This window comes from Solanum pennellii, chromosome 6 (genome assembly GCF_001406875.1).
Source record: "Solanum pennellii chromosome 6, SPENNV200".
NCBI lineage: Eukaryota > Viridiplantae > Streptophyta > Magnoliopsida > Solanales > Solanaceae > Solanum > Solanum pennellii.
In genome coordinates this window covers 49,944,428-49,966,925 of record NC_028642.1, presented here as the reverse complement: position 1 = coordinate 49,966,925, position 22,498 = coordinate 49,944,428, and the positions used below count along the sequence as shown (strand labels likewise).

The 22,498-nt window shown below is 35.2% G+C and overlaps 3 protein-coding genes across 4 annotated transcripts; all 3 read right to left on the bottom strand.

Annotated features, from left to right (window-relative positions):
- Window positions 1-232: 232 nt before the first annotated feature.
- Window positions 233-2,642, bottom strand: LOC107021492 (probable inactive serine/threonine-protein kinase slob2). The gene is made up of 2 exons (XM_027917421.1): window positions 1,479-2,642; window positions 233-535 (listed from the first exon to the last, which is right to left on the bottom strand). Exon 1 carries the CDS (start codon window positions 2,073-2,075, stop codon window positions 1,635-1,637), a length of 441 nt encoding a protein of 146 aa, XP_027773222.1. The 5' UTR covers window positions 2,076-2,642; the 3' UTR covers window positions 233-535; window positions 1,479-1,634.
- A 2,221-nt stretch (window positions 2,643-4,863) lies between these two features.
- On the bottom strand, window positions 4,864-14,657 carry LOC107023430 (transcription initiation factor TFIID subunit 12b-like). Of its 2 annotated transcripts, XM_015224123.2 has the most exons (9): window positions 14,341-14,657; window positions 12,928-13,039; window positions 11,496-11,722; window positions 7,567-7,856; window positions 7,220-7,294; window positions 6,691-6,769; window positions 5,659-5,723; window positions 5,289-5,324; window positions 4,864-5,208 (listed from the first exon to the last, which is right to left on the bottom strand). In XM_015224123.2, the coding sequence occupies exons 3-9, from the start codon at window positions 11,713-11,715 to the stop codon at window positions 5,047-5,049; spliced, it is 927 nt and encodes a 308-aa protein (XP_015079609.1). In that variant the 5' UTR covers window positions 11,716-11,722; window positions 12,928-13,039; window positions 14,341-14,657; the 3' UTR covers window positions 4,864-5,046. The 2 variants fall into 2 exon arrangements, with proteins under 2 accessions (XP_015079609.1, XP_027773476.1); XM_027917675.1 differs by lacking the exon at window positions 12,928-13,039.
- A 463-nt stretch (window positions 14,658-15,120) lies between these two features.
- Window positions 15,121-22,270, bottom strand: LOC107023429 (protein Brevis radix-like 2). Its single transcript, XM_015224122.2, has 5 exons — window positions 21,464-22,270; window positions 20,990-21,372; window positions 16,733-16,868; window positions 16,193-16,587; window positions 15,121-15,453 (listed from the first exon to the last, which is right to left on the bottom strand). The coding sequence occupies exons 1-5, from the start codon at window positions 21,581-21,583 to the stop codon at window positions 15,375-15,377; spliced, it is 1,113 nt and encodes a 370-aa protein (XP_015079608.1). The 5' UTR covers window positions 21,584-22,270; the 3' UTR covers window positions 15,121-15,374.
- Between the last annotated feature and the right edge of the window lie 228 nt (window positions 22,271-22,498).

The following is a 22,498-nucleotide window of genomic DNA, read 5'->3' as shown; positions in this document are numbered from 1 at the left end:
TTTTAATGACCGTGGTGTTCAGACCAGCTTTTGCGCATCTTGACTAATTTCACAACAACAGATATGAAGTACCAGGTAACTATGTCCACAAAGGCAAGAACAAATGGGAAGAATCACCTAGTATTTTTTGTCTCCGCTGAGTTTTGAACCTGAAATCTCAGGTTACTCAACTTCGCTTCAACGTAAGAAATATGTTTTTACTATATAGATATTATAACGCAATAAAGCAACATTATTCAAGAATCAAGGTAGATAATTATTTTGCCAGCGTATTAGAAAGTTTTCATATCAGATGCAACAGTTAGACTATACCAACAGTTAAAAGAGTTTTACAGTGTTAAACCTCTACATTAGAAATCATCTTTCAGTTGCGACGATGACAGGTCATGCCTTCATCAACAGTATGCTCGTTTCCCTACATCATTTTTCACTCACCGGACAGAGAAGACGTAACACTATGTTCTCCAGAACAAATCCAGGACAGTCCCTTAGAATTGACAAACGAAGCAAGATATCATTCTTACAACTTTGAGACCTGCAATACCAAAAAACACAGGAGTCATGAAGGGTTGGCATTATTCCTACAGAAACACAACAAGGTAGCACAAACAGTAACTAAGGTATTTTTGCTGTTAGACAGAACTTCAAAACACTTTTTAGCAGCCGCGAACAAATAGCAAGTTAATTCTAGGACAAACCAAGCAAATCCCATCATCAAGAATTAGTTTTGCATTCAATTGAAGTCGGAGTATCTATTTACTCCCCATTCTTTGGAATGTTCGGTGGATTAGTCAAGGTACGTGCAACCAGGTTCAAACACCAAAGGTTCACCTCATCTACATTAACCGTTACTTGAATTAGTTAGTTTCTTCTAAACTAGTAAAAAAATGGTAGGATCATTCAAATGCAAAAGAGAGTACAAATTCACATAGCACCATGAGTTTTCACTACTAATCCTTTTCTCTTTTTTAATTGAATTGTTATGCTTGATCGAGACCTACAAATGATCTTATCGAGAACTTCAAACTGATTCTTACACATACGAGCAACTAGAAACGAAGCATCCGAAGTCTGCACATTCATCTGTATTTCTCAACATGCTCTGCAAAAGTACATTCTTTATAGTTCATTATCATCGAAAAAAGGATAAAGCTTTCCAGCAGTACAGTATATTTCAGCTAAAGAGCAGACCAAACCTAATAACAAACATATACGGAATATTCCAGCAAAAAGGTTTGACAAAAGCTGTTAGCAGCTTCAGACTACCGGAATGTTCAATTTTATCGATCCATCTGTTGAATAAATGCTCACTTAAAGCAGCAGCACAATTACAGAGAAAGTAGATTTCGAAATAATGGAACACATAAAAATCACAATGAGTTCTAAATCATTCACACTAGTAATACATGATACATTGATACTCATTCATAATAAACGAGAAAAACGTAAGATAAATATGAATATTGATCAAGAATTACCAAATTTACAGTAGCCACCAATGCAAATGCAGAAATCTACATGTCAGATGAACCCAATGCTTCTAATTCATCAATGCCGTGTTCATTGCCATTCGCGCTCTCGTAAAATTCTGAATTAATTAGACTAACTGATATACATCCATATTCAAATGTTCATCAAAATCTACTACCAGCCTTTAACAATTGTCTTCTCTTTATTAGCAAGAACGCCACCACACACACCTGCAACATCCCAGCAACACCCACAAACACTAACCCCAGTTTCTTCCCCAAATTTGGCTTCTTTTTCTTTGCTGGTTGATGCGATTTCTCGTAAGAGTTATGGTGGTTTTTATCATGATTAGAGTGTTTACTCTCCGAGGTAGTCGCAGAATTCACAGATTTTGTTGGTGGTGGAGGATGGTATTTCAGCTGGGATGGGGGAGGAGGAGGCCCTGGTGATGGTGGTGGAGGCGGCGGAGGAGGTGGAGGTGGAGATTGGTTAGACGGCGGCGGCGGCGGAGGAGGAGGACTCACATTTTGCTGAGATTGCACGGCAAGAGCAAGGAAGCAAAAGCAAACACCCAAAAAATTTAAGATTAACAATGAAGGATCCATACATGAGCAAACCAATCGCTAAACCTCAATTCAAAGCTAATTTGGTGTCAACTATATGAATCTTCAAAACCCATTTACCTTCATTTGAACCCCTTTCATCCAAATCAACTCACCAAATCCTCCTGACATCTGGGTTTTTCCTTCAATTTAAGCAAAATCTTCACCAAATTTAACAATCAGGCATAAATAGCTAGGGTTCATCAATCTGCAAAATAATTGGCACCCACCAATTGTCTCTCTAATCTCGAGGAATCAACCAAATGGGGCCCAAAAAAACGATCCCAAAATGTTGATTTCTTCCAGAAATTTGTAAGAATCAAAGAGGAACTGTTGAAGATGATGATGCCCCCAAGAACTAGGGTATCATAGATTGGTGTCGAGGTGATTACGCAGGGAAACGGGTCGGATATGGGATAGAATCGGGTCGTAAATTGGGTTAACCTTAACCCCTGTTTCTGAGAAATGGAGGAAACAGAAATGGGGGACGATGAAGTTAAGAGAGAGAAGTGGCTGTTAGAGAGAGAAATGGAACCGTTCAATGGTGGGTCTAATTTGGTAAATTAATTCCATGACCTAATAAAAAATGCAACATAATTTCACATTTTGGCAGATTATCGGAAGTCTCGAGTTTGAGCTAATAAGAGTAATTTAATTAAAAGCATCGCTTTTATAATTAACAACGCAATAATAAAGTAAGAAATTGTGCTAAAGCTAGAAAAAGCACAAAATTTTTGTAGTGAATGAGATTATCACTTGTATTTATATTAAGTTTTAATATGATTAACGAACATTAAGTAAAAAGCCATTGTAGAGAAAAGAAGAAGTAAGACTTATTTACATGTTTGTGTTTTTGGATTTGATTTTTGGTACTCACTTAAGTTTCATAATCCATAATGTAAGAAAATAAACTTTAACAGTCTTTATCGATCTAGTTTAATTTAATATGAATTTTTGTAAAAAAAAAGTGTTCAAAAATTTGTGATCTAAAAATAGTTAGTAATATTTGTGTAACTATAAATCATTTTATTAAAGATAAAATAAACATTCTAAAATTGAACTATAACTAAATATAGAAATACTTTTTTTTTGATCGATAGTAAAAAAAATCTTATTTATTTGAGATAAAAGAGAATACTTATTAGCGAGAGATAACTTAACCAAATAAGGGAGTAAAATCTATTTGAATTGTTGTCTCATGCATTAGGTTAAAGAGTCGCATTTTATCCTATAAACTTAGGATATTCAAGTTCTATTTTTATTTTTTATTTGATTTTTCGCTCTCTTACTCTATATTTGGTATTTGTATAAGGATTAATTTAAATACGTGTTGGTAAGATATATTAAATGACTAAATATTTTCTATATTACATTCAAAATCAATTTAAAGCAAAGAGATTATATTCATTCTATCATAATTTTTAATGATATTTCAAGGCAACTCAAAAATTTGAAAATGGCAACTCAAAGTTTGGAAAGTTTATTGTGAATGATAACATGTTAAATTCTTGTAACATTGAATCTTCATGTAATATAATTTAGTTTGTCTGTTGAAAGAAGAAGAAAATATATTTTTCTCATTTGTTTTCTTTTTATGGGATTATATTTTTATAAGAAGAAAAAATGTATTTACGAAGAAGCCCGACCATCTCACTGACAGGCTAATATTAAGACTTTTGGGGAAAAAAAATCATATACTAATGGTATTATATTATATAGTCTATAAATCCAAAGAAATGTAAAGCCATGAAGTGAACATGGCTTGCAAATGGGACTCCAAACTCCAATATTAAATTCCATTCCCATCCAATATATATATATACACACACCTCATTGAAAGTTATTATTAAATTTGACGAATACTCCTAAAAGTTAAAAATGACTAAAAAACAGATTTGATTAACTTTTAAGTTAATTCTAACAGATTCTTAGTTAACCTGGTAAATAATTGGCTCAACACAGACGCGAAGAGTTGGGCCGGATAAGACTGGGCTTGATAGATCGGCCCAGTCATAAGCATAAGGTGGAAGCTAAGCCCTAAATAAGGCTGCTTAAAATGTTCTTGTAATGCAAAAATATGGGGTTTTCAAGATAAGATGAAAAATGATTTTTTGAGAATGAAATTATGGTTGGATATGCATTTTGTGTTGAAGTTTTGCGAGTCTAGGACTTCAAAAGCTTGAAAAACTACTCGTAAACTAATTTTTGGAACTTCAAAAAATATTCATCTTCAGAAACGATGTATTTAAAATATTTTTGAAAAAACAGAAAGTGAAAAACTTATGACCAAACGGGAGCTTAGACACATGATTTGAGGAGGTGGCAAAAGGAATGACAAAAATGGCATAATGTAAAACAATCACGCAAATAACACAACAAAAAACCCATTATGATCCCAAAAGCGGGATCTAGGAAGGATAGAATGTACACATACTTTTAAGTAAAAATTTTAGAAAAATATCTTTAAAATAAAATTACAAATAAACATTATAAATTTCAAAACTTAAATACTTTATAAACTATTAAACTTTAAAAAAAAACATTCATATTTTCGTAATTCAAAAAAAAATTATTGTTTAAAATAGCTAAATGTATCGTCCAGTCCAATCCGATTCTATCCCGGTATATAGTGGGACAAGACGGAACCGAGTTTTCATCCCGATAATATCGGTCCTATTCATCCCGGTACCGGTCAACATCCCGATCAAACCATCTCGGTCCGGTCCCGTGCCCAGTCTTAGATTCCGGAGCAGCTAACAGAACAGTACAGAAGTAAAGAGAACATAGAAAATAATAAAGAAAACTTAACATAACATACCAAAGAGGGGCACCAACAAAAGGTCATGAAAATTCATAACAGACTTATGTTTACGTTCTTCAGTCGACAAGCAAACTAAAGTTGAAAAAGGTTTTATTACAGTAAAGCAAGGGGTATACCAATCTCCAGGGGACATCACATCTTGTTATAGTTGAACTATATTTCACCATTAGATGGTGAAGCCAATTCCTCTGAACTTAATGGTCCGATTATGTCAGTCGAACCAACCTGGTCACCCAGCCCTGGACTGACGATCTCCTTCGCGCTGCTGCTTGTACTTGCTTCAGCTTGTGGTGAAGCCTCCATCATGGCAGGTATCTGAGTCAAGCACAAAGACTATGAATTATACACCTAAAATAAATGCAGGTAGTATTAACACAAAACAACTCTCAACTCACCATTTCCAAACGCTCTTTGCAGAGATCACCTGATGACTGCACAAAGTTTAGAAACATATTGTCAATAAAACAGCCTGAATTTCCACTCAGCTTAACGTTACAACAATCATTGACCAGAAAGAGATCAAGAAGTACTTATAACGCGATGTCAGAAACTTAAATTTACAATAAACAAGACTTGGGCAAAAAGCTAAGTTATTGAGCCTTTCTTTTCCTTTTTCAAGAAATATGTTATCGAGTACTTTCAGTATTCAGAGGCCATGGATCATAATTAACTATTGATTACAACTCACAGAACTCCTCAATTACTTGTAGATATAAGATAGACCAGTATACCACCCATGAAAGTTAGAGAGGAAGAAGAGCTTACATGTTCAGGTCGGTGTTTCTTATCCTCACTTGAAAAACCTGGGACAGTCAAATTCCAATCTTTCTCTGTAAAGAACATCATAGTTAACTTAGACTAATACCATATTTTTTGTTCTTTCTAAATCAAATTCTGTTATAAAACATCTTAAGCAGTGATAGACCGAATGTAAACATTCCCAGGAACAACTGCATTGATGAGATCATGAAGCAGCCTTTCCGTCAAAAATAGCAAATCAACTGCATTAGGCAAAGCAGAAAGCTGTTGCCTAACAAAATTTTAACAGGTGTTGACGTGTTGGAATAAGATAGAGTTGCATTGTACGTGTTCTAAACAAATGAGGAAGTCAAAATCTATTCACGAAAAGGTAAACCATTATATATACTGTATACAATGACAGTGTCACACAATCACTCTCTCAGATGCAACAAGGACTATTCAGATACTCAACAATTTAACTAAGTCAGGACTCAGGTCACACCTCACTTCAAAGCCACTCCTGACAACTAAAGAGAAAGCTTAGCAATTCAAACTGTTTTCATCATATATTCACCAGCAACTCTTGAAGCATACATTATAAGGTGGTGGAATACAAATTTTACTAGTTGGCTGAACGCATAAGTAGCTAAAAAGCTCAAAGAGCTAAAGACATTAAACTGTGGAGACTGATGGTAGTTGGTACACTGTACTGACATGAAAACGAAGTTTGGTCCCAGTCTGAGTCAAATGGAGTATGTGTCAAATTTTGTAACTCTAATTACATTCCAGATAGAAAACCTCTGTATAGGCTAAATGCAGAGGATCCCACCATATAGTCATGTAAAAAACACACTCATTAACAGAAAGCAATAAAAATGAACTTATTATGAAAATATATGCAACAACTAGGACCTTTTATTTATATAATTCTATCATCTTTGATGAAGTATGAAATGACTCCTCTTATATTCTAAAAAAATGATAAATAGCTTGTTTTTTCTGTAAAAACAAAACAAAGTAAACAACTCTGCATATTTTGCAGTTGCTGGCACAAACCTAAATGTAACAGTATATCTTTGGACTCCAGAGTCGAAGATTTCCGATGCTTCGCCAAATCGCAAGAAAATGTAGTAACCTACAAAGAGGAATGGAACATGAAACTTAGCAAAGAAAATGACAAACAATCAATGTTTCTCCAGAAAGTATTTCAAAAGGAAACTCTTCTTAAAAAAGGTTCCTTGTCATGCCTTAGATATTTTCTTTGGCATTACAACTAAAAAATGGGAAAATAGGGGGGTCTTTTATTATTATTTTTAAAATTTTTAGTTTACATTTGAGTGAAGGGTAAGTGTGAAAGGAAGAGTACAGAATCAGCATACGATGACCCTTCAAGAAAAAATCCTCTTTACTGGCTATGTCAATGTATTCAACCACAGTTATCAAAGCTAACAATCTTAGAACTTGAACCGTGAATGAATGAGAAAGGCAGCATGCAAAACATGAAAACCGCAGTCTCCCAACCTCCTGACGCAATCCTAACAAAAAAGATAACGATAACAAAGAAAAAATCATTTCTATGCCTCACCGAATCAATAAAGTCATCAGCGATCTCTAAAAGAAGCTGTTCAACTTCAGGATCAACTCTTGCCTGAGGATCCACCTGGAACATTATCATAATATGTGGAAAGATGTTAAAAAGTTGCAGTGTTAATAACCACAAAACTTATATATAGAAATTAACTGTTTTTACAAGTATGCTATTTTTTTCCCTTGAACCGAGATCTGCCAAAAACAGCCTTTTCACATACTTTGTGCACCAATTTTTTTTAATTGATTGTGAAAATAAATAAAAATTAATTGATTCCAACGTTGGCTTGAGTAACCACCAAGGGAAACAGAAAGCTTTGGAGATTAAGAAGGTTAAGGGAAAACCTGTGAAACTAAATCCTGAATCTTTCTCTTCCCAAGAAACTGATTGCTTGCTTCAGCCCCCTGGCTTGAACTACTCCCAGGAGTCGTTGTCCCAGATCCAGTGGCATCTGGTTCTGATCCAGTCAAACTCAGCAAATCGCGACCACCAGGGAAATCCATTGCTGGAGAAGATTGCTGCTGATGCAAAACCTGCTGAGGTTGTTGTTGTTGCTGTTGGAGCTGCTGATTCTGATGCATCTGCGGATACCCCAATTGCTGTTGTGTCGGCTGTGCAGTTTGCGATAACTCTTCTGGGTTCAAAAGCATTGATTTTTGACACAAGTGTTGAAGTGAAGCTAATTATTTCGGTATAAGCATTCGACGCTGCCTCTGCTGTTGAAGAGGGTAAGAGGGGAAATTCGGAGAAGAAATGGTAGGCATTTGCTTCAACCACTTAAGTTGTGAAGAAGTATTCAGAATTTTAATGTTATTTCCCATTTTGGTTCAAAGGCTAACCTAGGTTTCACACATGATGTCCTTCTGTAGTAAGTTACAACACTAAAGTGAGCAGAAAAAACCAAATTACGAAAAACGGAGTAGAGGACGCGACATTGACTGCCGCTTAGACATTTAATTCAACAAGTTTATACGCAACCTGCCCAAGAGGAGAAAGCAAAATTGAACAAGTGAAGATAATCACATAAAGATAGCTTTAAATGCTCTCAGTTTCAACACATATACAAAAGCACGCAGACATAACTTGAATCACAATCACACACAAACATATTTGTTCGGAGCTATATTTTAATGTATAACTTACATGACACTAAGGGTTGAGATTTAACAAGAAAACTCAAAGGTATACATATGGACCTAAATGCAACAATCGCGATGTCCTTCAGTTGATCTATTTTTTATTAGAAGGGGATTTACAGTTGGGATGGTTACCAATATATACTATTTGGCCATCTAATTACCATACATAACCAGAATATACACTAGAGGCATGTACAATATTTAGTATTAAGCATACACTACATATACATTGTATACATATTTTGTAAACTAGATGGCTCATAGGTATCGGGCAGTACTTTTCCCTTTATAGTTCTCAGGCATATTTATTTTCCAAGGATAATCAGCACATGCAAAGTAAGTCTTAGGGTTCATTATTTTTGCACTTCATGGAGGTCTAAATCTGAATGTTTCAAACCTTAGGCATTAAATGCATTTGTTTACGTTAAGATTTAAACATTTATTTGTTCTGAATTGGTCTAAATCATTAAAACCTTGAATAAAGTGTAATATTATTCACTACCACTTTGTCGACAACCGCCCACCTCTACCATCACCATAACCACGGTCAACAACACCCACCGTCACCAATCACCAACCACCTTTGTCATCAACTACCACTGTCAACCACTATTGTTAGTCGATACCGCACTTACCACTTCCATCATTAATTATATCTATTGACGCTACCACTACCGGTCACTACCACCACTCTGGACAATTCCTACTATCAACCACCTCCACAATTACAACTAACACCTCTGCCAACTACCACCAACACTAACACCATCATCAACCACCTCACATTCTTCCGCCACCACTAACTACTACCATCAACCTACTATCACAATCATCATCACCACCACCATCGCACCAACCACTACAACACCAGCCACCTTCACCATCATAACTATCACCACCACCATTACTAGCCACTAGTACCAACCATCACCATCACCACCGCCACTGCAATCCAGTTACACCATTACTAGCGAATATAAATGTTTCATTTTTTATCAAATAATGATTTTATTTATATATTTTTCTAATATTTAAATAACTTTTTTATTTGAATTGTATCTTAATTATATTTTAAAATAAATAAATTATGCATATACAGATGTTAAAAAACAAACAACCTTACTCACTCTAATATGCATTCAAATTCAAATGTCTTCATCTTAATGCAAAAAATAGGGCCTAAGATATTAGGACACGTAATTGCACTTTATTCTTCAGATTCCCCTTGTCTGTACCAGTTCTGAGATGATTGTTTGACATCTAGGAAAGGCCTCCGAAGGAACATGTAATTACACTTGATTTCTAAACGTATTTAATATTTGATTGTAAGAGGTATACTTTTCCTTCATCTTTATTGATCCCAAAATAATCGAACATGAAATGATAAAAGATAAGCCCAATTTATGAAGCATTTTGTGCTGCAAGTTTTTTAACTTTAAACACCAAAAAGAATTCTCTAGCTTCTTCTTCTTACTGATGGTGATGATTCTACTCATCTACAAGATAATCGAACATCCAAATGAATAACTGCCTGAAGTTCTTTAACTTCAAGCACCAAACAGAGTTCTCTAACTTCCTTTTTATGGTTCAGGTCTGCTTGGCACACCTCAATAATTCACTGGGAAACTAGCTAGTCCTGACAGTCTAGGTTCCAAGTAAACCTGACCACCTAGGATAGGGCAAGAGGGCGCAAACTCATGTTATTATTTTGTAGAAACGAAATCAAGACTTCTACTCATCTCATCCAGCAGGAACCACTTCATAAAGCTTCTTGTCCCTACCAGAAAGCTTCACATCCATATGGAGGCACTCACGCCATATCTCTTGGAATAGCTTACGTCTATCAAATCTTAATCAATGATTTTTAAGGAGTAGGACCTAGTTTCAAATTGTTATGATTGAATCAACAAGAAAGATAATAAAATTACAGTGAGAATAGTTTTTTAAGAACCGCTTTATGAAGCTTCTTGCCCCTACCGAAAAACTTCACATCCGTTAAGAGGCACTCGCATCATCTCTTGGAATAGCTAACTTCTATCAAATCTTAGTCAATGATCTTTCAGGAGAGTCAAACCTAGTTTCAAATAGTTAATCATTGAATCTACAGGAAAGACAATAAAATTACAGTGAGAATAGTTTTTTAAGAACCACTTTAAGAAGCTTCGTGCCCCTACCAGAAAGCTTTACATCCACATTAGGAGGCACTTGTGCTATATATCTTGGAATAGCTAACTTCAATTAAATCTTAACCTATTATCTTTAAGAAAAAGTCAGGCCTAGTTTCGAATTGTTAATCATTGAATCAAGAAGAAAGAAAATAGTTTTTTCCTTTAGTAGATCTACTAAAGTAGCAAAGTAAATGGGTGCAATAGAAAAATGCTTGACCTCCTGCAACAGAAGAAGACCTAATAGGAGATTTTATGGCAATTAGCCTGTAGCACTAAATAACAGGTAGCATTAGGGTACCTATTTGTGTCTGGTGGGCTATTTGGAGAGAGAAATCTGAGGTGCATTAGAATATTACTAACACTATTCCGAAGGTTAAAGAAAATTGCATTAACATGTTTTTATGTGTAAAGAAGATAGTATAGAAGAAGTAGAACAATTGGTAGATTTCCTAGGATCTATGTCATTATGGAAATAGCTTGTAACTTTTTGGAGGTAGCCAGCATACATTTAATGCGCAAAACAATACAACTTTACCTTTATAAAAAAAGAAGGTAGCATTAAGCATCCCGAGTTGAAAGGAGGAAGCCAATGATTGAAGTAATTTCAAGCTGATTTTAAGACACAATACCTGCTATATCTAGTTCAGTTCGTACAGGACTCTTCTCAATGAAAAATACCTCATGTGATAGGAAATTCCCAAAGAAACAAAACATCAATGAATTTTCTTCTGTTTGATGGCTTTAACCACAGATTAAATTCATGACCTGATTAAGTTGTAAAACAAAGCTATGACAATGTCTTTCGATGGTGCTACCTCAACTCAAATATGAAAACATAAACACTAAATAGCCTAAGGAAGCCATATCTATGCCGGCCACAGTGTGGTGAAAAGATCAGCAGAAAAAATGACAACTCAGATTTTATAGTCAACTACATATAAAGCTGGAGATATCAAAATTTGTCACCTGACTGATGATGAGGGAAGTTTGCTGAGACAACGTCTTCCTTAGTTGACCTTTGTTCATCCTTTGTTGGGCATATGCAAGGACCCGATGTGCTCTGAGTTGAGAGCACAAATTGAGAGATCCCATTATTCCCAGTTTCCCATTGCCTGCATCCCTGAAAAGACTGTCCATGGAAATTCCCTCGATGACACAGAGAAGACTGCATCGATCCTGCCATCATGGCGTGCCTAAAACAAAAAATTGTTACATAATCAATTACTGTCTCAATTGCAATTTATATGGCAAAATTCCTATTTGGAGACATTGCAAAATGTTCCGTTCTATTTCAATATAGCTTAATCCACTGGACTTTTGAGATTTCAAATTTTGATGTGATTCCTGCTTTGATAACGTTCCTTTTTAGCCAAGGGTCTCTATCGAAAACAGCGTCCCTACCCAACAAAGGTAGGGGTAATGTATCTCAGTTTACCTCTCATTTCTGGAAGTCATTTCAGAAAGGTCTTGATACTCAGGTTACTCTTAGCACAACATTTCATCCGGATATTACAATGGGTATGTTGTTGAAAACTCTGATGTGATTTTTTCTCTGTTAAACTAACTTTTCAACAATCACGTTAGAGCTTTAATCTATTGCCACTAATATAATCTAAAGTCAAATTAACATGTTGAACTACTCCATTCCTAATCAAATATTGTCATATGAACACGAATATGGAATGTATATTTTCTTTAAAACAAAACAAAAAAGCATTTTCTATCCAAACAGTGCCTTAGATAGCCAGAAGCCCAGAAGTGAATATGAGAAGAAGAAGAACAACAACAAACACAACAAAATACCAAGTGAAATCCCACAAGTGACGTCTAGGGAGGGTAGAGTGTATGTAGGCTTTACCATTACCTCGTGGAGGGAGAGAGGTTGTTTCCGGTTGACTCATGGCTCAAGTGCAGCAATTTCAGGTATAAAGAAGAAAACAGTGACCAAAAGAATAATAACTAATAAGAAAAGCAGTGCAAAGCCTACAAAGAAAAGAACATGAACAACAACAAAATAGTGCAGTAGGCGAACCACAATAAGCAAATGAATATACATATCAAAAACTACAACTATAAGAATACCAATAAGCTTGAACCATCGAAATTCGAAAGCACAACAGTTCACTAGCTATAATCTTCTACCCTTTTAGGCGGTCCGCAATCTCCATTCCCTCTCCCTCTTATCTAAGGTCAGAAGCTGCATCATGTTGTGTCTAATCACTTTTCCTTAATACTTTTTCAGCCTACTCTAGCTCTACCTCTCCCTCGTGACTACTACATCCAACCCCTCCACATCTCCGCTGACGAATATGAGAAGAGACTTTAGAAACTCAAATTTTAATTTGTTACTGTACATAGGAATCATACGAGTGCTGAAGTGAAAGTAAGTATTCATTACCGAATCCAAAAGTTGGAATTGCAAATTAAACTGGGCAGTGCCTGCAACAAGACTATCCAGACAACAGAGGCAGCTTGACAGTTTGTCCTATTATGCTGATCAAGTTGAATTCCTGATTCAAATCAAAGAGTTATAATTCCAAACTTTTCTCAATCAATTGCCGACAGAGAAAATCTTTTCAAAGAGTCTATGTAGTTGTATTTTGTTGAAAAAGCTTCGATAAGAACTTTAAAAGCTCTCCAAAAAAGAAATTAAGAGATCCCATTATTCCCAGTTTCCCATTGGCTACATCCCTGAAAAGACTGTCCATGGAAATTGACACAGAGAAGACTGCATCAATCCTGCCATCATGGTGTGCCTAGGACAAAAATTTGTCACATAATCGGTTACTGTCAGTTGCAATTCATATGACAAAAGTCCTATTTGAGGACATTGCGAAATGTTCTGTTCTATTTCAATACAGCTAAATCCAGTGAACTTTTGAGATTTCAAATTTTGATGCGATTCCTGCTTTGATAATATTCCTTTTGAGCCGAGGGTCTCTATCAGAAACAGCCTCCGTACCCGAGAAAGGTAGGGGTAATGTATGCATACATCCTACCCTCTGCAGACCCTACTTGTGGATATTACACTGGGTATGTTGTTGTTGTAAATTCTGATGTGATGTTTTCTCTATTAAACTAAATTCTCAACAATCACGTTAGAGCGTTCTTCTATTCCCACTAATATAATCTAAAGTCAAATAAACATGTTGAACTACTCCATATTCCTAACCAAATATTGTCATATGAAAACAAATATGGAATGTATTTTTTCTTTAAAACAAAAAAAGGCATCTTCTATCAAAACAGGGTTATGAGAAGAAGAAGAAAAACAACAACACCAGAAACAACATACCAAGTGAAATCTCACAACGTCTGGGGAGGATAGAGTGTATGCAGGCCTTACCACTACTTCGTGGAGGTAGAGAGGTTATTTCCGATTGACTCTCGGTTCACTTGCAGCAATTTCAGGTATAAAGAAGAAGAAAACAGTGACAGAAAACATAACAACTAATAAGAAAAACAGTGCAAAGCCTACAAGAAAAGAACATGAACAACAACAAAATAGTGCAGTAGCCAAAACACAACAAACAAATGAATATACAAATCGAAAAACTACAACTACAAGAATACCCATAAGCTTGAACCCTCCGAAACGCAGGAACGATCTGACTAGAAAGTCATTCAAAACTTTTTGTCTAATCACTTCCTCTAATACTTTTTCGGCCTACCTCTGTCTTGTGACTACTACATCCAACATCTCCGCTAATTAAAATATGCGAAGAGTTTTTAGAAATTCAAATTTTAATTTGTTACTGTACACCTTCTGAGGAATCATACAAGTGCTGAAGTGAAAGTAAGAAGACATTACCGAAACCCAGAAGCTGAAACTGCAAGTTGAACTGGGCAGTGCCTGCAACAAGCTTGACCGGAGAAAATCCTGATTCAAATCAACAGGTTGCTGATTTCTCAATCAATTGCCGACAGGATATGGTTAAAAAAAAAATTGGAAGAGTATTTGTTGTTGTGTTCGTTGAAAAAGCTTTGATAAGAAAATTCAGCATTTTTTCAAAAATAGCTAAATATCCATATGCTCAATATAATTGTGTTCTGGGTGTGTTGTCGGAGATGGAAAATGGATTTTCATTGGAAGTATTTTCTTGAAGAATGTTTTCAAAAAAAAAAAAGTTAAGTGAATATTTTTTATTTATTTTTTTCTATTTTTAACCAAAAAAGATTTTTTAAAAATATTTATATATAATCTATACAAATATTATGAAATATTATGCTATTTGTACGGTCAAGATGAAGTGTTTCTGAAGGTTGGGAGGATAATGAAATGTCATTGATGAAACTTATTCGTTTCATTTTTAAGAAATTTATATTTCTATTTTTAGGGAAAAAATTTTGAGTTTTAATCCGAAATTTGATTCTGCACTGGATAATCGAATAAATTTAAATTGCAAACAACAAGCCTTATTTTGTAAGTGGTTCTCCCAACATAATTTTCTCGATAACCAGAGCTCAAATTTGATACCTCAGAGTATTTGCGCTATTTATTCACGCTAGTGTTTTAATGAAATTATTTTAAGCAACCCAACAGATTAAGGTTGTGAACTAAAAAATGACTGATTTTTTAGTTATAAGCATATTCAAAAATCATGGCAGCATAGCTACATTTCATATGATTTTGTAGTATGTTGTGTCTATATTTCTTCATAAACAGTCACTACACATCAGTCAGTACAACCACAAAAAGACCTCTAAGCCTTTCCACCAAGAAAAAGAAAAACCTAAACACTAGTTTAAGAGAAAGAAAACAATGAGTACCCAGATGGATGCCAAGTACAGTAGGCATTAAGATACTAATTATGGATGAATATGAACTCCAAATTATGTCTTAAATCACAAGTACTGTTCTTGGATCCTGGCTCTGTTCTCTTCCCACCACAACCTGGCATGCATTTCTCCAAATCTTTCACGACTGCAAAGAAAAAAATCATTCCGCATCAGAAAAGAGCTTGCTTGATCTTTCAATCGTGAGACACAACTATATACAAGATTATGTTTCTGAGCTTTGTTTCATTAAGGATTACTCAATTTGCTAATGGATCATAATCATGAAATGAGGAGAAGATTCGCTTTCACAATATTGGAGCAGTGATCAGCCTTAGGAATGACTCAACAGTTTAAAGCATGGAAAGAACAAGAAAACATCCCCATTTAAATATATAGATGGATGTCAAGCTTAGATATACTAGTACTAGTATCAAAGCAAATCCCTCAGTATTTTAACCATCGAACATTTTTTAGTAGACGGATAAATTGCCCTTATGAATTAGGGAACAAAGATGACACAAATTTCACTCTTGTATAGATAAAATGACTCAGTTGATGGGATGCAACTAAAAGTTCACAACCCCTCTATCCTCACTGCCATTCACTAAAGAAGAACTGATGCATATAGAGTAGAGCGCAGTGCTGAAGAAAATGGACTGTTGGATCAATTCAGTGACCACATTATATTCAGATCTATTTAAAAGGAATCTTTTACTTATTCATTGTGCCCGTGTCCATTTTAATCAGTTTGAGAATATGAAGAAGAGGGTAAAAGTTTCCGAAGCCAGCAAACGGCAAGTTGGTACTATAAAGACAGATTTAGTTCTTCTGATATTGTCCAGTTATAAAATAGGAGCTGATAAGCGCATAAAAGAATTACTAACCTGAACCTAACTCTTCTAAGCTCTCGAGTACCACCAGGCAACGCTCGAATCGTGATATAGACTCCAGGCTCATCTTCTTCAACCCATTCAGTCTCAACGTCACTGGCATTGCTAACAGACAGCTCTCCTGAGCGATCAGCCTCCCTTGAAGAGCTAGACCGTGCAGAAGCATCCATTGACGGTGCCTCACTTTTTGTCGCACTGATGTTGGAGAGCTTAGGGGTCGAAGTGAGACCACCTGCATCATAATAATGATGAGACTGTGATGGACCTCTTTCAACAGAGCCTGATGACAAGTGTTCCACTCCTGTTGAACGATGAAAGTGGCTAGGGAGACGCTCTTTCGTTAGTGGAGGTGTTACTGGACTACTCTCAGCATAATCAAGCTTCAAGTTCTGAAACAAAATGGTACATATAATGAACAAGAAACATACATGAATACATGTACTTGCAATACAAAAGAGCAAGAAGGCAAGAGTGCTGCTCCAAACAATTTAATAGGATTGGTTGCAACATTTGCCACTAAACCACAAGGCTCACCTCATCTTCAGACCTCGGAGGGATTGGCAACGGTACTGTTCGTCGATTGAACCTGTGGACATTGTATAATTCCATGACCTTGTCATAATTCTCGGCCCACCAACGTTGAGCTTGCCACTTGTTAAATAGCTCACGGCTGGAAAAAAATATCAGTAACATTTTAGAACTCTCAACCAGCTTACCAATTATGGCCTGTGGGGAAGGAGGAAGATGCATTCAATCATAAAGATCAGTCACCCATGCATACAAAAATATGCTCATGAGAAAGCTGCAACTATTGCAGTTCAGATAAAAAAGGCAAAGCATTACATCACTACCATCCTCCTTCAGTTAATTACAGTCGTCAGTAGTAGTGACATAAGGAAGTTGACAGCTCAACAAAGACAACCAATGAGGTCTGCAACTTCAATAAAGTTTCATTCTGAACCAAAGAATATCATGCTGAGCTTATCTTCCAATTCAAGATTCCAAAACTCAGGACTTGACTGGCAATTAGTGATTACAGCATTTCAGAGTAGTATTGACTCTAATATTGAAGCAATAGCAGAGTTAGGAAAATAGTGCTGGGACAGGAGGAGCAAGATCACAATGCTTTTAATACATCACAATCAATTTTGTCAAGACACAATTTTCAGTTGCAGCTCATGCAATAAACAGAATCTAATTAGTCAACTTTGTATAATTTCAGGCAGAAATAGAAGCATGCTATGAAGGGAAGGTGAAAGCCCACACTGACATACTCAAGAATTGAACTGCAAACTAGAAAGGAAAAAAAGACGCTTTACTTTTCGCGTTATAGTTTAAGGTAGTAACAAAATTGGTCGCCAAAATGAAATTAAAAACAAAAATGTTTCTGCTAATGTTATGACCTGATAAAGATATGAATCCATATATTTCCAAACAGAAATGAATTAATTACTTATACGTTACTCTGTTTGTTTCAATTTGTTTGGCCTACTTTGACTTGGCACAGAGTTTCAGAAAATAAAGAAAAATTTTGAAACTTGTGGTCTTAAATTAAAGATATATCAGAACTCAAAAGTACTAAAATGTTCTTATGTGAAGATGATGAAACTAAAGAGTTGCTAAAAAGGGAAAGAGTTCTTTTGAAATTTACTAAAAAGGAGAAGTAGGTAAAACAAATTGAAACGGAAGAAGTATTTATTTTCCTCAAGAAATTCAAAAGTTCACTTACTAATGGACAAATGACCAACAATAAGAAAACTCATGCTCATGATTAATTAGGCACAGGTGTTAGCTGAAATTCTCTAAGGGCTGTGATAACTTAGCATATACTCAAGAGGATTAAAAAAAAAGGTCACATGTTATCACAAGAACCACTAGTTCAATTTTACTTCACAGTAGCATTAAACAGTAAACACATATGCATAATAAAAATGAGTCAGCAGAAAAAATGTCCATGGGTGTTTTCTACCTACGTCAGATAAAAGACTACATTAAAGACCGTCAGTTAGTATTAGATTTGAAAGCAAGTAATTGTCAGCAGTCATGTAGACATGTTCTACAGACAACCAGTCAGTTCTACCCTCCATTATTACCCGGTTATTTGCACAAGTCTTCAATAGTTTGATATGTAAGAGGGGATACACAACTGCCTGTCGGTAAAACAAAAGACCCTCCTAAACTAGATGTAGATGATATTGGCAAGAGTGGAGCTATCCAATTATGTTACGCTTAAATAGGCCAATCATTAACATCATATACCAAAATCGTCACGCTCTCTAACACTTCCCAGTTAACATGAAAGCCGAACCTCAAAGCTCGAGGACAAGTAAACATGAATGATTAGGCTTGATTTACCAATAACTGAAGCAAGGTATATCTATAAAGACCGGAGAGAGATGTTAATTTGTAGTGAATATTATATTTGTCACAACTAGTGCTTTTTGGAGTTATTTTCGTAATTAGAGGGGCTTACAAGGGTGAATCGGTAAATTCACATTTTTTTGCACTCAACTTGCCCTCCAAATTTCAAACCGCTACCTGACTATCCAAAACATTAGCCAATAATAACCCTGTCAAATACCAAATGATTTTCTTCCATTATGTATCCACTCTTTTTCTTCCAATCTTTGTCTTCCATTGTTGTTTCGTTTACATTTTCAAAATTCGGCTATTTTCGCTCTCTCTTTCGTTCATAAATTTAATGGACAATGTTTATGTTGTTTTTAAGAAGAAAAGACAAGTATATACTCAACTTGGTCAGAATGACCATTGGAGTTGGTAGAAGCTTGTACCGAAAATATGACAAGTATGATGATGCAGATTGGAACCTTCAAATAGATAGAGTGAAATTATCCATGAAATCATTTAGTACTTAGCAATTTTTTTGGCTGAAGTTTTTGAAAAATTATTTGGATGATTTTTAAAATGTAAATTAAATATTCTTTATTTTGTTATGTTTAGTTTAAAATTTTGTTGTATCAGATTGCATCATGTATTGAGACTGATATTTTTGGAGTAGGCCCTTGGTCATTCTTTCACTTCTTGACAAAAAAAGTAGTTGAATTACAATATGGGCCTTAATTTTGCCCTAAATTTATCCTATAAAAAAATTTACTTTCATAAATATTAAAATAAATATGACTACAACACAATTTGATCTAAAAATTTCTTAATGTATGTTTTGCTAATTGATTGATATCTGTGAGATCTAGAGTTTTCATAAAGTTAAAACAACACCAAAAATAAAAACACACACACATACATTGATAGAGTAGCACATCCATGGCTACCACCCTCTTCTTTGTTCGCATTCTTAACCTCCTCAATGTACGTATGGAAACAAAGCCTCAACTCCCACAGTTCTTCCACAAAATAATTAAGGTCCCTTACTTCGTCTTTCAACAGTTCGATCTCCCAATCCATATGGTACCATCTTCTTCGCACAACACATGGAGTTCCAATTGTGGAAGAAGAGATGGTCATGTTTATATACTAAAGATTTTTTTGCTTGGTAATATAATGGACGAGTGATATTAGAAGGAAAGAGGGTTGAGTGTATTTAAAGCCTAAGAAGTCCAAAGGTTTATTGGAAGATTCAATGTATTGATTAGTCACATTGACATTGGTTCTACAAAGAAGACACAAAAAGTCTACATTGAGTATTCTTTTTGTTGAATAGGTAGAAGAAAGAAATGCAAAAGATTTTCTTTCTTTATATGTCAAAAATTTACTAATTACACTCATCACCAAAGTCTATATCTTTCATTTTTCCTAGTTAAATTTGTTCATGTTAAAATATAGTAAACCCTAAACCAACTTAACAAAATAAAGAACATTCAATTTACATTCCAAAAGATCATCTAAATAATTTATTTGACAAATTAATCTTTCACTAAATTTCCAAAACTCCAACCAAAAATATTGTAGACATAGACATATTTTTGCTCATCAAGTTCTAATTTCTTTACATCCGCTACTGAATTACAACATTATTAATCGAATAATTTTATTTTATTTATTCAAAGATTCCAATCTTTAAAGCTTCAACAACATCTCCATACCAATCATATTTTTAATACAATTTTTCACCAACTCCAATGATCATTTCTACATATTCTTACCAAGTTAAGTATATATCAAGCCAAATCATTTGAGATTCAGCTTTCATGTTAATAGGGTCAGAGGAAGTGATATATGATGTTATTAATTGACGTATCTAAACGTAACATAATTGGATAGTTTCAGTCTTGTCAATATGATATATATCTAGTTTAGAAAGATTTCTTGTTCTACTGCCAGGTAACTAGGTGTCCCCTCTTACATAACAAATTATTAAAGACTTGTACAAATAACCGGTTAAACCGGACTGACTATCGGCTCCACCTGGTTGTTCACCAATTACTTGCTCTCAAATCTAATACTAACAGATAATCTTAATGAAATCTTCCATTTGACGTGGGGAGAAAAATACTCATGCTTGAATATTGTATAATACTTCTTTTGTACTATGGATAGATTCAATTTGTTAAGGCAGCAAGCCACTATTTTAAGCCTGGATAAAAGACCCACTTTTGGTCCACTCCATAATTTCTGGCATAGTGCAGCACAGTGCAGATATATCCAACTACAAGTCTACTGTACAATTATAAATCACATTCCAGAAAACGACCCATCAAAAGGCCATTCGGCGCCACACAGAAAAAAAGCAGGAAAAATTGAAACAGTAATACTAAATACTCGCAAACAAACAACAACTTTCAAAGAACAGATCAAAGCAGAGAAAAAGAATACCTGAATCGAATTCGTTTCAGATCGTTTCCACCTTCAGGTAGAGAAACAAACGTGATTAGAACACCAGGCTCCACCTGAGCAACCCATTCATTGGACTCCTCATCATCTTCTTCCATACCGACAACCGATTCACTCCGGCCACTTACTGATACCGGCGTACTTTCACCACTGGACAGAACTTTCAATCTCTCTTTCATTTCCTTACCCCACACCCTTGGTGTTGAATTTGAACTCCCAGTCCTTTTATACGAGTAATGAAATCTTTCAGACACAGACCCAGTTTCAGAATCAGCATAGTTAGGGTTCTGGTTATTGTTTGAACCCCCTGAACATGGCTTACAGTTCTTATACGCTCCTGAAGCTTTAACTGCCATATCCTTGATCTGAAAAAAAAAACATCAAAACCACAGCTAAATATACATGCTTTTGCACTTAACAACAGCTTTTTCAAGTTCATTGAGAAAAAAAAACCACCTGAGCGGTAAGGGCTTTAATGGCTTGCTTTTTGCTGGGAGTTGCAGCCGTTTCATCTTCCTCTGGTTCACGCAGAGATCCAGTATTAAGCTGCTTCGAACATGCTATACAAGTCAACATTCTCAAATTTTCAACCTAGCAAAATACCCACTAAGAAGAAATACCCTATTACTGACAAACTAAGCACTCATCACTTACAGACCATCAAAACAAAAACAGAGTAGAAACAGAGGACTACTGTTACACACTACTTAACCCCAAAACTGGAAAAAATAAACAGAAGGGGGTCAGTCTTTTTGAGCAATAAAGACAGATTTACATCTGAAAACCAAACAACGTAACACAAATACTAGTCTTCAGATCAACCTGAAACAAAAACAAAAGCTGAATTCGAATACGGCGAAGAAGAAGAAAGAGAGAGAGAAATATGAAATTGGGTTTTGTGAAAAAAAGAGTAGAATACTACTCCGCAACCGAGGCATTAAAGGCGGAAAATAGATATAAGATGAGATCACGAGAGAGAGGTGGATCTCACTATAGTAGTTTCATTACTCAAATGAAATGGAGTCAGAGTAGTATTAATACTCGTTTTCCATTGTGCCCAGTTACTACTCATCACTCTCTTTTTGTCTGTGGAACTTGAGCAGTTACAGGTAGAAAGTGAGAGAGAGAAGATGAGAGAAAGGGCTGTTGAGATTTGTGGGGTTTTCGATGCTATAGAGGGGGCCAAGTATCAAAACGAGGGCTGTGGCAACTTGTGTTTCTCTCTCTCTTTCTTCACCTTACAACTTTATTATTTTTAATGAAAAAAAAGATGTTTGCGAGATCGTTTGATAGAACATATAAAAATAATTTTTTTGAGTTTTATTTTCACTATTTATATGTGTTATATGTGTCACTATGGTATATTTATTATGTGTACCGCATATATGTAATATTGAGAGGGAATTGATTTCGAGAGTCATTTCAAAGGACATAGATATTTTTTAATATTTGTGATTTCACAAAAATAATATATAAATGATATTATTTTTT

Coding starts and splice junctions, on each gene's coding strand:
- LOC107021492 (XM_027917421.1), bottom strand. CDS start 2,075: ATGGATCCTTCATTGTTAATCTTAAATTTTTTGGGTGTTTGCTTTTGC.
- LOC107023429 (XM_015224122.2), bottom strand. CDS start 21,583: ATGTTGACTTGTATAGCATGTTCGAAGCAGCTTAATACTGGATCTCTG. Junction 16,869..20,989: donor CTGAAACGAATTCGATTCAG/GTATTCTTTTTC, acceptor ATTTTTTTCCAG/CCGTGAGCTATTTAACAAGT. Junction 16,588..16,732: donor CTCCGAGGTCTGAAGATGAG/GTGAGCCTTGTG, acceptor ATTTTGTTTCAG/AACTTGAAGCTTGATTATGC.
- LOC107023430 (XM_015224123.2), bottom strand. CDS start 11,715: ATGATGGCAGGATCGATGCAGTCTTCTCTGTGTCATCGAGGGAATTTC. Junction 7,857..11,495: donor CTTCCCTCATCATCAGTCAG/GTGACAAATTTT, acceptor TTTTGAACCCAG/AAGAGTTATCGCAAACTGCA. Junction 5,325..5,658: donor AGAAACACCGACCTGAACAT/GTAAGCTCTTCT, acceptor AACTTTGTGCAG/TCATCAGGTGATCTCTGCAA.